At 43.8% G+C, this 14,248-nt stretch overlaps 1 protein-coding gene across 3 annotated transcripts in view; it reads right to left on the bottom strand.

Annotated features, from left to right (window-relative positions):
• Positions 1-14,248, bottom strand: part of SPOCK2 (SPARC (osteonectin), cwcv and kazal like domains proteoglycan 2) — a 168,512-nt gene that overhangs the window by 29,047 nt on the left and 125,217 nt on the right. For all 3 annotated transcript variants that reach the window (XM_044296495.1, XM_044296496.1, XM_044296497.1), the window contains 2 exons: positions 12,102-12,216; positions 10,062-10,188 (listed from right to left, as the gene is read on the bottom strand). In XM_044296495.1, the coding sequence (XP_044152430.1) occupies positions 10,062-10,188; positions 12,102-12,216 (242 nt within the window). The remainder of the gene's footprint in view (positions 1-10,061; positions 10,189-12,101; positions 12,217-14,248) is intronic.

Here is a 14,248-nt window from a genome sequence, read left to right as displayed (position 1 = left end):
CAGCTCTGACATGTCGGGGTAGTTGTGAATGAACTTCTGCACCACCAAATTCAGCACATGCGCCAAGCAAGGGATGTGCGTCAAATTGGCTAGTCCCAGAGCTGCAACGAGATTTTGCCCATTATCACACACCACCAGGCCGGGCTTGAGGCTCACCGGCAGCAACCACTCGTCGGTCTGTTGTTCTATACCCCGCCACAACTCCTGTGCGGTGTGGGGCCTGTCCCCCAAACATATGAGTTTCAGAATGGCCTGCTGACGTTTACCCCGGGCTGTGCTGAAGTTGGTGGTGAAGGTGTGTGGCTGACTGGATGAGCAGGTGGAAGAAGAGGAGGAGGAAGCCGAGAAGGAGGAGGTGGCAACAGGAGGCAAAGAATGTTGCCCTGCGATCCTTGGCGGCGGAAGGACGTGCGCCAAACAGCTCTCCGCCTGGGGCCCAGCTGCCACTACATTTACCCAGTGTGCAGTTAGGGAGATATAGCGTCCCTGGCCGTGCTTACTGGTCCACGTATCTGTGGTTAGGTGGACCTTGCCACAGATGGCGTTGCGCAGTGCACACTTGATTTTATCGGATACTTGGTTGTGCAGGGAAGGCACGGCTCTCTTGGAGAAGTAGTGCCGGCTGGGAACAACATACTGTGGGACAGCAAGCGACATGAGCTGTTTGAAGCTGTCTGTGTCCACCAGCCTAAATGACAGCATTTCATAGGCCAGTAGTTTAGAAATGCTGGCATTCAGGGCCAGGGATCGAGGGTGGCTAGGTGGGAATTTACGCTTTCTATCAAATGTTTGTGAGATGGAGAGCTGAACGCTGGCGTGTGACATGGTTGAGACGCTTGGTGACGGAGGTGGTGTTGGTGGTACATCCCCTGTTTGCTGGGCGGCAGGTGCCAACGTTCCTCCAGAGGCGGAGGAAGAGGCCGAGGCGGCAGCAGCAGAATAGGCCGAGGCGGCAGCAGCAGAAGAGGTAGCAGGGGGAGCCTGAGTGACTTCCTTGGTTTTAAGGTGTTTACTCCACTGCAGTTCATGCTTTGCATGCAGGTGCCTGGTCATGCAGGTTGTGCTCAGGTTCAGAACGTTAATGCCTCGCTTCAGGCTCTGATGGCACAGCGTGCAAACCACTCGGGTCTTGTCGTCAGCACATTGTTTGAAGAAGTGCCATGCCAGGGAACTCCTTGAAGCTGCCTTTGGGGTGCTCGGTCCCAGATGGCGGCGGTCAGTAGCAGGCGGAGTCTCTTGGCGGCGGGTGTTCTGCTTTTGCCCACTGCTCCCTCTTTTGCTACGCTGTTGGCTCGGTCTCACCACTGCCTCTTCCTCCGAACTGTGAAAGTCAGTGGCACGACCTTCATTCCATGTGGGGTCTAGGACCTCATCGTCCCCTGCATCGTCTTCCACCCAGTCTTGATCCCTGACCTCCTGTTCAGTCTGCACACTGCAGAAAGACGCAGCAGTTGGCACCTGTGTTTCGTCATCATCAGAGACATGCTGAGGTGGTATTCCCATGTCCTCATCATCAGGAAACATAAGTGGTTGTGCGTCAGTGCATTCTATGTCTTTCACCGCTGGGGAAGGGCTAGGTGGATGCCCTTGGGAAACCCTGCCAGCGGAGTCTTCAAACAGCATAAGAGACTGCTGCATAACTTGAGGCTGAGACAGTTTCCCTGGTATGCATGGGGGTGATGTGACAGACTGATGGGGTTGGTTTTCAGGCGCCATCTGTGTGCTTTCTGCAGAAGACTGGGTGGGAGATAATGTGAACGTGCTGGATCCACTGTCGGCCACCCAATTGACTAATGCCTGTACCTGCTCAGGCCTTACCATCCTTAGAACGGCATTGGGCCCCACCATATATCGCTGTAAATTCTGGCGGCTACTGGGACCTGAGGTAGTTGGTACACTAGGACGTGTGGATGTGGCAGAACGGCCACGTCCTCTCCCAGCACCAGAGGGTCCACTAACACCACCACGACCATGTCCACGTCCGCGTCCCTTACTAGATGTTTTTCTCATTGTTATGGTTCACCACAACAACAAATATATTATTTGGCCCAATGTATTGTATTCAAATTCAGCGGGATATAAATTTGAGGCCTAGTATTTAGGCGCTGGGTGACCGGTATGGATTTAGTGACAGAATTAGACTTGGAAATGCACAGAAGCGTGTGTGTGAAGTTATTCTGAATGACCCTATGTGCACCTTCAATATGATCTACCCTTTTAGGGATAGATTTCAAATAGCTCTGATATAGCAGAAACCACTAAATTATGAAATTGCTAAATTGGGAATTGTATTTCAACCCAGAACAAAAAATGTGCTTTGACGGACACTAAATAACTTTCCCAGCCACAACAGGACAGCGGTAACGAGAGATTTAGCGGGATATAAATTTGAGGCCTAGTATTTAGGCGCTGGGTGACAGGTATGGGTTTAGTGACAGAATTAGATTTGGAAATGCACAGTAGCGGGTGTGTGAAGTTATTCTGAATGACCCTATGTGCACCTTGAATATTATATACCCTTTTAGGGATAGATTTCAAATAGCTCTGATATAGCAGAAACCACTAAATTATGAAATTGCTAAATTGGGAATTGTATTTCAACCCAGAACAAGAAATGTGCTTGAACGGACACTAAATAACTCGCCCAGCTACAGCACTAGGGACAGATTTAGCTGGATATAAATTTGAGGCCTAGTATTTAGGCGCTGGGTGACCGGTATGGATTTAGTGACAGAATTAGACTTGGAAATGCACAGAAGCGTGTGTGTGAAGTTATTCTGAATGACCCTATGTGCACCTTGAATATTATATACCCTTTTAGGGATAGATTTCAAATAGCTCTGATATAGCAGAAACCACTAAATTATGAAATTGCTAAATTGGGAATTGTATTTCAACCCAGAACAAGAAATGTGCTTGAACGGACACTAAATAACTCGCCCAGCTACAGCACTAAGGACAGATTTAGCGGGATATAAATTTGAGGCCTAGTATTTAGGCGCTGGGTGACAGGTATGGGTTTAGTGCCAGAATTAGACTTGGAAATACACAGTAGCGGGTGTGTGTGAAGTTATTCTGAATGACCCAATGTGCACCTTGAATATTATATACCCTTTTAGGGATAGATTTCAAATAGCTCTGATATAGCAGAAACCACTAAATTATGAAATTGCTAAATTGGGAATTGTATTTCAACCCAGAACAAGAAATGTGCTTGAACGGACACTAAATAACTCGCCCAGCTACAGCACTAAGGACAGATTTAGCGGGATATAAATTTGAGGCCTAGTATTTAGGCGCTGGGTGACAGGTATGGGTTTAGTGCCAGAATTAGACTTGGAAATACACAGTAGCGGGTGTGTGTGAAGTTATTCTGAATGACCCAATGTGCACCTTGAATATTATATACCCTTTTAGGGATAGATTTCAAATAGCTCTGATATAGCAGAAACCACTAAATTATGAAATTGCTAAATTGGGAATTGTATTTCAACCCAGAACAAGAAATGTGCTTGAACGGACACTAAATAACTCGCCCAGCTACAGCACTAAGGACAGATTTAGCGGGATATAAATTTGAGGCCTAGTATTTAGGCGCTGGGTGACAGGTATGGGTTTAGTGCCAGAATTAGACTTGGAAATACACAGTAGCGGGTGTGTGTGAAGTTATTCTGAATGACCCAATGTGCACCTTGAATATTATATACCCTTTTAGGGATAGATTTCAAATAGCTCTGATATAGCAGAAACCACTAAATTATGAAATTGCTAAATTGGGAATTGTATTTCAACCCAGAACAAGAAATGTGCTTGAACGGACACTAAATAACTCGCCCAGCTACAGCACTAAGGACAGATTTAGCGGGATATAAATTTGAGGCCTAGTATTTAGGCGCTGGGTGACAGGTATGGGTTTAGTGCCAGAATTAGACTTGGAAATACACAGTAGCGGGTGTGTGTGAAGTTATTCTGAATGACCCAATGTGCACCTTGAATATTATATACCCTTTTAGGGATAGATTTCAAATAGCTCTGATATAGCAGAAACCACTAAATTATGAAATTGCTAAATTGGGAATTGTATTTCAACCCAGAACAAGAAATGTGCTTGAACGGACACTAAATAACTCGCCCAGCTACAGCACTAAGGACAGATTTAGCGGGATATAAATTTGAGGCCTAGTATTTAGGCGCTGGGTGACAGGTATGGGTTTAGTGCCAGAATTAGACTTGGAAATACACAGTAGCGGGTGTGTGTGAAGTTATTCTGAATGACCCAATGTGCACCTTGAATATTATATACCCTTTTAGGGATAGATTTCAAATAGCTCTGATATAGCAGAAACCACTAAATTATGAAATTGCTAAATTGGGAATTGTATTTCAACCCAGAACAAGAAATGTGCTTGAACGGACACTAAATAACTCGCCCAGCTACAGCACTAGGGACAGATTTAGCTGGATATAAATTTGAGGCCTAGTATTTAGGCGCTGGGTGACCGGTATGGATTTAGTGACAGAATTAGACTGGGATATGGCCAAAAAATAAACAGACTATTGCTGGTTAAATGCACTTGGTGTGACAGCTTCACCCTGATGTAGGCTTTAGCCAAAAAACAACCACACCATTGAGGGTTAAATGCACTTGGTGACAGGCGCAGCTTGCCCCTGATTTAGTATATGGCCAAAAAATGAACAGACTATTGCTGGTTAAATGCACTTGGTGTGACAGCTTCACCCTGATGTAGGCTTTAGCCAAAAAACAACCACACCATTGAGGGTTAAATGCACTTGGTGACAGGCGCAGCTTGCCCCTGATTTTGTATATGGCCAAAAAATGAACAGACTATTGCTGGTTAAATGCACTTGGTGTGACAGCTTCACCCTGATGTAGGCTTTAGCCAAAAAACAACCACACCATTGAGGGTTAAATGCACTTGGTCGCAGCTTGTGCTGGCGCACCACAAGACACAAAATGGCCGCCGATCACCCCAGAAAAATGTGACTGACAAACGGTCTGTGCAGCCTAAAAACAGTGAGCAATTGAGGATCAGCAGCTCAATGATCCACAGCTGCAGATCGATCAGTTAATCAAGTCCTTTGGAGGAGTTAATCTGCCTAATCTCGCCCTACTGTCGCAGCCGCAACCTCTCCCTACGCTAATCAGAGCAGAGTGACGGGCGGCGCTATGTGACTCCAGCTTAAATAGAGGCTGGGTCACATGGTGCTCTGGCCAATCACAGCCATGCCAATAGTAGGCATGGCTGTGATGGCCTCTTGGGGCAAGTAGTATGACGCTTGTTGATTGGCTGCTTTGCAGCCTTTCAAAAAGCGCCAAGAAAGCGCTCACAAAAGCGCGAAGAAAGCGACGAACACCGAACCCGAACCCGGACTTTTACGAAAATGTCCGGGTTCGGGTCCGTGTCACGGACACCCCAAAATTCGGTACGAACCCGAACTATACAGTTCGAGTTCGCTCATCCCTACTTGGGACCCCAGAACCATTGGTCCTCAGTTTCAGAGAACCCCATTAATATCACGACTGATCCTATATATACTATATTCAATTCCATACTTATATTTTAATATGGTCTCATCTAAAAAGTCTGAATAGGAGACTGCTTATTTTATACAATAGCCAATCTCTATCTATATATTTATCTTCAAAGACAAATATGATGTGAATATATTAGATCATATTACTGCTATACACACACAAAAATTAACTTTAGGAGGCCATGGTTATAATTGCTCCTGTCAGAGCCAGATTATAAGGAGAACAAAACAGTTATCTAGATCTCTCAGTCATCATCCTGAAGATTGTATGATGTCATCATTTGTAGGGTGTATAAAACTTTTATTTGTTCATACTTGTAATTGAGAATGGTTGCCTGATCAGAGATAACCCTTTTCAGAATAAAACCCAAATTGCTTTCATATATTAGTCAATTCTGCAATGCTGATTCACTTACATGAGTTCACATCATCACAGTTAGGCCTCATGCACACGACAGTGTTTTTTCACTGTCAGTGATTTGGCTTCAGTGGTCCGTGTCCGATTTAAAAGTGTAATTTTATTGCACCAAGGTCTTGTAGAAAAAAGCGGACACGGACGCGGACACGGATGACATACCAGTTGGGCATCATTTTTTTTTGACGGACCCATTGACTTGAATGGGTCCGTCCTCCATTTTCCACTGACAAGAATAGGACAGGTTATATTTTTTTGACGGACTGGATTCACGGATCATGGATGCGGAGAAAAAACGGAGGACTATCAGTTTTTTTTCACAGCTCCATAGAAATGAATGGGACCTCCGCTAAACTGTGAAAAATGACTGAACGGACGCGGATGCACACAACGGTTGTGTGCATAAGGCCTTATTCACAAACTTTTTTCCATTTCCCATACTTACACTCATTTTACAAGTCAATTTTGATCAATCATCACGATCAGATATAACTTTCATGCAGATGCTGTCCTGGTTGTCCCCAATGTTGCACGGCAATGATACTAACATAAAAGGGCCTTGAACTAACCTGTCACCTTGTTAAATCTACTAGACCTCACTTTGTAATTCAACAGATCAGGCAAGAGAGTTATCTGACACCATATTCACTTCAGTACTGTAACACATACGGGCACCTTTCGTAAGGAGCCTAAAGTATTTGCTTTTATTCATCAGTATCTATTGCCACAAATATTCACAGCTCTAGTTCTTTCCCATCTAAATTACTGTAACCTTCTTATATTTAACCTAGACCAAGGATCAGCAACCTTCGGCACTCCAGCTGCTGTGACACTACAATGCACAATTGCTTGGTTATTTTTGTAACTCACATAGAAGTGAAAAGAGGATTCTGGGAGTTGTAGTTTCAGAACAGTTAGAGTGCTGGAGGTTGCTTTTTCCTGGCCTAGACAACTTTCTACCAATCTCTCTATAAGAATGTATTCCAATTCAAATTATTTTTGTATGTGTTTTATAACACTCCTACTATTGGCTGAAATAGTATAATCCATCATTAGCTTTGGCCTGTGGTGTTCTCCATTTGTAGTACCTCACTTGCCAAGTGTGCAAGAGCCTTATTTTATATTTTGTCTTCTACTGTTTGAGATACTGATTCAAGAGATGTAACTGGTGTATGGAGACTCGTTTTCAGGCAATGCTCCCTAGTAGTGTTGGGCGAGCATGCTCGGCCAAATACAAATTTTACTCGAGCATCGCGATGCTCAGCACATCGCGGTGTTCAGCCGAACACTGCGGTTGCTCGAGTCTCCTCCCCGCACATTTATTGCCTGCTACGCAGCCAATAAACGTGTCGGTAAGTACTGCCATTCACTGTAATGCCATAGCCATGTTGGCTACTGGCATTACAGTGATTGGCTGGACGGAACGCCTCATCGGGTGCTATATAGCACCTGATGACACGTGTTCTGCTCAGTCTTAGTCAGGGAGAGCTGGAGAGCAGAAGGGAGAGATAGTGTATGGAGTGAAATAGAATATTTTAGTTTTTATACTTGTTATAGACCCAAAAGTCCTTTTAAGGACTATTGTTGTGTGTGGCAGCAATATATTTTTTAGCGCAACCTGCGCTGAATTGCTAAAACTTGTTAGAGACCCAAAAGTCCTTTCAAGGACTATTGTGTGTGGCAGAAAGATATATTTTTAGTGCAATTTGCACTAAATTGCTAAAACTTGTTAGAGACCCAAAGGTCCTTTTAAGGGCTATAGTTGTATCTGGCAGCAATATATATTTTTAGCGCTAAATAGCTTGCAATTGTTTGACCGCTGCAGAAAGGGACATTATCTGCGCTACATCTCCTGTGTAACGTGTGCGCAGCCTAAAAATATCTGTGACATCCAGTGTACTTTTTCTGTAGACGGTGTCTGCTGCGGACAGTTACATTACCTGCGCTACATCTCCTGTATAACGTTTGCGTATCCGAAATATCAGTGACATTCATTCAGTGAATTTTTTATTAGGCGGTGGTGACAGCGACATTCCTTGCACTATCCCTCCTGTATAACGTTTGTGCATCCTAAATATCAGTGACATTCATTAAGTGTAATTATTAATTAGCTAGTGGTGACAGTGATATTACTTGCGCTATACTTCCTGTATAACGTTTCTGCAACCTAAATATCCCGCAGGCCCTCGCTCACAAAATATTTAAGATGGTCTTCCTGGCAGCAGGCCCTCGCCCATAATGTTTTAGATGGTCAGCTCGGCAGCAGGCCTTTACCCACAACATTTTTTAGATGGTCACCAGCAGGCCTTCAATCATAATTTTTCAAGGCTGTGTATGATGCCGTCCTTTATGTGTAATAAGGAGTGTATTGGAGTGCTGGTTCCTTGTAATTTTTGGCAGCCCTTTCCCTTAGTGCATAGACTTTATGAGTGTAGGAGTCCAAGTACCTGAACAATTGTAACACAATGTGAATGAGGCCCTCCTTTATGTGATATACAGGTTGTATCGGAGTGCCTCTTCCTTGTAATTTTTGGCAACACTTGCACTTTATATACAAGTAAATATACAGGAAAGAATGTTTCCTAACTATTTTTCCTCAAAAAACGATTTTATCTTCAGTTTGGTGCTTATTATTGTCAGTCTGTAAAAGTGGCGTACTACACGGACAACATCGTTCCCAGCAGCGACCTGGGAGTCCAAGATGCATCCAGACATCCTCCCCATGCTGTTTCTGAACCATTTCAGTGGTGTTTCCATCAATTTCTGACCTTTTCCTATGAACCAGACACCCTCCCCTCTTCAGAGCAGGGAGTGCCTGGTTTAATGCTCGGGTTCTCCCATTGACTTTCATTGTGCTCGGGTGCTCGGTAGAGCACCCGAGCATCCCGAGGTGTTCTACTCGAGCACCCGAGAACCCAAGCACTTTGGTGCTCGACCAACACTACTCCCTAGGAAAAAGGATTTCTTTCTCATACCATTCAAACCAGAGACAACAGTTTCATGGTTCTTGCCCCTTTTCGGTACAGATCAGATTACTGGTTAGATGTTGTACCTTAGGTGCAGCTCAGAGAGTACTGCCGCTCATTGAAAAGACACAGTGGTGTGCTAAAGACAAAGGCCTATTTAACACATTCGTGACGTTGATGACATCCGTGAAGGAATAGTATTTGGCCCATGTGTCCATTTTTTGCCCTTTGTGTTTAATGCACATTCTTCAGATACTGCTAGGCTGAAAATTCATTTCCAGAGTATCTCCTACCAATGGTCAGTGAAAACCACAGACCAAACATGTATGGCACCCATGTTTCGTCCATGGTTTTCACAAACCTATGGACTATAATGTGATTGAGGGATTTGTATTCTCAGACAAAATAGGGCATGCTTCTGTGGTTTCACCTTGGACCCACGCTCTATGGAAAACCCTGATGTATGAATACACACATTAAAGTGAATCTGTCACCAGCCACCTCCCTATCCATCTATTTGCATAGACATATAGCTATGTTTCACCTGATTAAAACACTGTTAATCTTTTGTTGATCTGAGGCTTGAAGCTCCGTTCCCGAGTTATGATAAATTTAGGCCTTTGGGCATTGCCATTGCTCTTGTTGCACCCAAGCTCCACTCCTTTCTGTGAACAGCCCCTCCCTGGCTGCTTTGATTGACAGGGTCAGGCAGTGGCAAAGCAACGGGATAAGGTCTGGCCACAGAAAGGAACGGAGTTTGGGTGCAAGAGCAAAGGTGACATCCTTACTGTACCGAATGCCTAATCTGCATATTAAGAAAAAGTATCATAACTCGGGAACGGAGGCTCAGATCAAAAAAGAAAAAACTATGTTTTTATCAGGTGAACCACAGCTATGTGTCTATGGAAACAATATGATAGGGAGGCTGCTGGTGACAGATTCAGGTTCAAGTCAATGGATGCGTGCCTGATCAGTGGAGACCACAGACAGTACATGTCTGCGATTCACCGAAGTGTGAAAGAAACCTATGCTATTTTCAGTGCTTTGTGGATACACTGCTTTTTTTTTTTTTTTGTTTTAAACCGTTAGATTTTAACAAATGTTTAGTAGCAGAAACGCTTCACCTTGTTTGCTGGTATCCACAGTGGTGGTGGTCGTCGTAGGAGTGTTTTCTGTTGGGCACGGGCATGAGCCTTGGCATCTGACAGTCAGCTGTTTGCTGCTAAGGCATGCCTGCTGCTCCAGTTTACACTAATAAAAGAGAGAAGTCATGATCAGAGGGTTGCAATGCCAGTCCCTGCAGAGAAATGTGTGAACATGCCGGCAGCTATTTCAAACAACCGGACTTGCTTTTGAACCAGTAATTGGAAATACACATTTCAATACCATTCCCAGAAGGTCCAGACTGTACAGTACCATCACTCCACTGCTGACAATTGTAGTTATGTAGAGAAAGAACCCTACAAGGACCAGTATGTTTGGCAGTACATGAATTCTAAGCTATTAGTTGCAAGCAACAATGCTATATGAATATTTTAATGGTGGCAATAATCATTTACATATTTAGCATGCATAATGATTTGTGGAAAATGTTGCCATGGCATTGCATTAATTTAGAATGCTTAGGAATGCATAGGGATATCACATTAATAATTTGCACCCAGGTATATATTTTCTGTGTATATTAAGGGACTTTCCCAATCATAGCATGTATCGCCTATTAATAGGATAAGCTATAAATGCTTATCTGAGGAGGGTCTATTCATGGTTGGGAGCAAATGTATAGTCATATCTGTCTGTATATCGATAGATTATAATGGAGAGTGGGCAAACACGTGCTTCTACCTCTTCACGTTGAACTGCAGGAGAGCACCCCATTCTCTGAACCCTACTAATATATATGGTGGGTGAACCCCTGCATGCTATCTAAATGCCTTCTCCAAGCATAACTTGAACACCTGTATTAAAAAAGCAAGGTAATAAGGTCATTTAAAGGGTGTGTGCAAGAATGAAGGGGTTTTGGCAACCCCCACTCCACCTCACACGCACACACTACTTACCTGCTTCCTGGCACTGGCTCCCCACTCCTTCTCACCAGGGCTGCGATGCTCCGCTGGGCTGCCTCAGTGTCAACATCCGGTTTGACATTGCCACAGCCAATCACTGACTGTTACAGCATAACAAGTGGTCACATGACTCAAAGGGATCTAGTCTCCGCCAGATGTTGACATCGAGGGTGCCCAGCGGAGCATTGCAGGCCTAGAGGTGCTTTGCAGCGCTGGGGTCCTGGCATCGAATACGACCAAGGGCAACATCTTCATGGGGTTTGTATGTTCTCCCAGTGTTTGTGTGGGGGTACTCCGGTTTCCTTCCACGGTCCAAAGGCATACTGATAGGGAAATTAGATTGTGAGCTCCACTGGGGACAGAATGATGCTAATGTCTGTAAAGCACTGGGGAATATGTTAGTGTTATATAAGTCAAATAACGAAAATAATCTTTCCGGCCAAGTGTGGGGGAGGTTCCAAACCTCCCTCTCCAATTCTTGCACAACCCCTTAAAGCAAGCACATATTCTAGGTAAGACAAGTATATGATATAAAAAAAAAAATTTACACTACTTTTGCCCTAATTGATTATAGCTGTTATGAGCATACACACATTGGAGGTAATTTATTAATGCGGATAGGTAATCAATATTAAAATCCCGAAAAAAACCTTTAATGCCACTTTTGTGGCATTAAAAAGTCGCAAATGATGGCACATGCCATATATGAGCCATAATTTGCTACATTTTGAGCTTTTCAACATTTTTCGAAAGTGGTAAGAAAAGGGCTCAGGGGCAGGCTTTAGCAGGAGGGATCCTCTGTGGTCACACACACACATATTTTTCATCAAAAATGAAGGCGTCTTCAGTTTTTACATTCTTTTAGCCATGACCCTTTGTCTAGACACTTTTCAAAACTATCAGGGTAGGACTAAAAGTGTCTCTTTTTGTACAAATTGTTTCATTGTTCTTAATTCAACAGTAAAATTCTACAACCTACATGACCTGCCAAGTTAATACCCTATGGATCAAAAGTCCCATATGACCTTTATTTATTCATTGATTTAGTACAAGCTATTATGGAGACTTCATCACTTTAGAACTGCAATTACTCCTCACCACAGAGCTGTATGTGTGTCCATCAGAACCACAGACGGACGCTGGCTGAGTTACATGGCATGGTTTGCAGAGGTTATCTTTGTTCCCATGCAGTTTAATGTTGGGCTGTTTAATTCTGAAGAAGAAAATGAAAACAGAAAGCCAAAATTAAATGTCTATTATACACAGAAAATAGAGTTTGAAATTAAGAGAATTTAAATTGATAGGCCATCAATATCAGATCAATGAGTCTCCAATAGCCTGTACCACCTCCATTCAGCTGTTCATGATTAGCTCCAACCCTAGAACTACAAAACTTCCTCCACTGTGTAGTGGATAGGGCTGGTTACTGCAGTGTTGCTCCTATTGAAGTGAATAGGAATAGCTCTGCAGTAACTAGCTCCATCCACTACGTAATGGATGAATTTCTGTATTTATCGCACCTACAGTGCCTTGAAAAAGTGTTTATACGTGCATTTAATTAAAAATTTTGCACAGCCACTAAGTTATTCAATAAAATGTATCTGTATTGCGCCACCTGCTGTTTGTTTCTTTTCTTATTTCTTTGTCCTGCTCACTGAGATGGCAGCACATGCTCAGCTTCATCCTACAACTACCTCCTGAGCTGTGACAGGGAGAGAATGGACATGCCACCTTAGCGGCAGCAGAAGAGACTCTCCCCTTGAGCTGCCAGCTTGATATAAATCTAGCAGATCAATGATGGAGGAAATATCTGGATCCATGTGAGGTACAGGGCTGGATATAGCTGTGTTAGAAAGAGATTGTCATGTACAGTCGTGGCCAAAAGTTTTGAGAATGACACAAATATTAGTTTTCACAAAGTTTGCTGCTAAACTGCTTTTAGATCTTTGTTTCAGTTGTTTCTGTGATGTAGTGAAATATAATTGCACGCACTTCATACGTTTCAAAGGCTTTTATCGACAATTACATGACATTTATGCAAAGAGTCAGTATTTGCAGTGTTGGCCCTTCTTTTTCAGGACCTCTGCAATTCGACTGGGCATGCTCTCAATCAGCTTCTCGGCCAATTCCTGATTGATAGCAACCCATTCTTTCATAATCACTTCTTGGGGTTTGTCAGAATTAGTGGGTTTTTGTTCGTCCACCCGCCTCTTGAGGATTGACTACAAGTTCTCAATGGGATTAAGATCTGGGGAGTTTCCAGGCCATGGACCCAAAATGTCAACGTTTTTCTACCCGAGCCACTAAGTTATCACTTTTGCCTTATGGCACGGTGCTCCATCGTGCTGGAAAATGCATTGTTCTTCACCAAACTGTTGTTGGATTGTTGGAAGAAGTTGCTGTTGGAGGGTGTTTTGGTACCATTCTTTATTCATGGCTGTGTTTGGGGGCAAAATTGTGAGTGAGCCCACTCCCTCGGATGAGAAGCAACCCCACACATGAATGGTCTCAGGATGCTTTACTGTTGGCACAACACAGGACTGATAGTAGCGCTCACCTTTTCTTCTCCGGACAAGCCTTTTTCCTGATGCCCCAAACAATCGGAAAGAGGCTTCATCGGAGAATATGACTTTGCCACAGTCCTCAGCAGTCCATTCACCATATTTTCTGCAAAAGATCAATCTGTCTCTGATGTTTTTTTTGGAGAGAAGTGGCTTCTTTGCTGCCCTTCTTGACACCAGGCCATCTTCCAAAAGTCTTCGCCTCACTGTGCGTGCAGATGCGCTCCTACCTACCAGCTGCCAATCCTGAGCAAGCTCTGCACTGGTGGCACTCCGATCCCGCAGCTGAATCCTCTTTAGGAGACGATCCTGGCGCTTTCTGGACTTTCTTGGACGCCCTGAAGCCTTCTTAACAAGAATAGAACCTTTCCTTGAAGTTCTTGATGATCCTATAAATTGTTGATTGAGGTGCAATCTTAGTAGCCACAATATCCTTGCCTGTGAAGCCATTTTTATGCAATGGCTGCACGCGTTTCTTTGCAGGTCACCATGGTTAACAATGGAAGAACAATGATTTCAAGCATCACCCTCCTTTTAACAGGTCAAGTCTGCCATTTTAACCCAATCAGCCTGACATAATGATCTCCAGCCTTGTGCTCGTCAACATTCTCACCTGAGTTAACAAGACGATTACTGAAATGATCTCAGCAGGTCCTTTAATGACAGCAATGAAATGCAGTGGAA

Source organism: Bufo gargarizans, chromosome 6, assembly GCF_014858855.1.
Source record: "Bufo gargarizans isolate SCDJY-AF-19 chromosome 6, ASM1485885v1, whole genome shotgun sequence".
NCBI lineage: Eukaryota > Metazoa > Chordata > Amphibia > Anura > Bufonidae > Bufo > Bufo gargarizans.
Note: the sequence above shows the minus strand (reverse complement) of the source record. Positions and strands in the feature narration are given on the sequence as shown.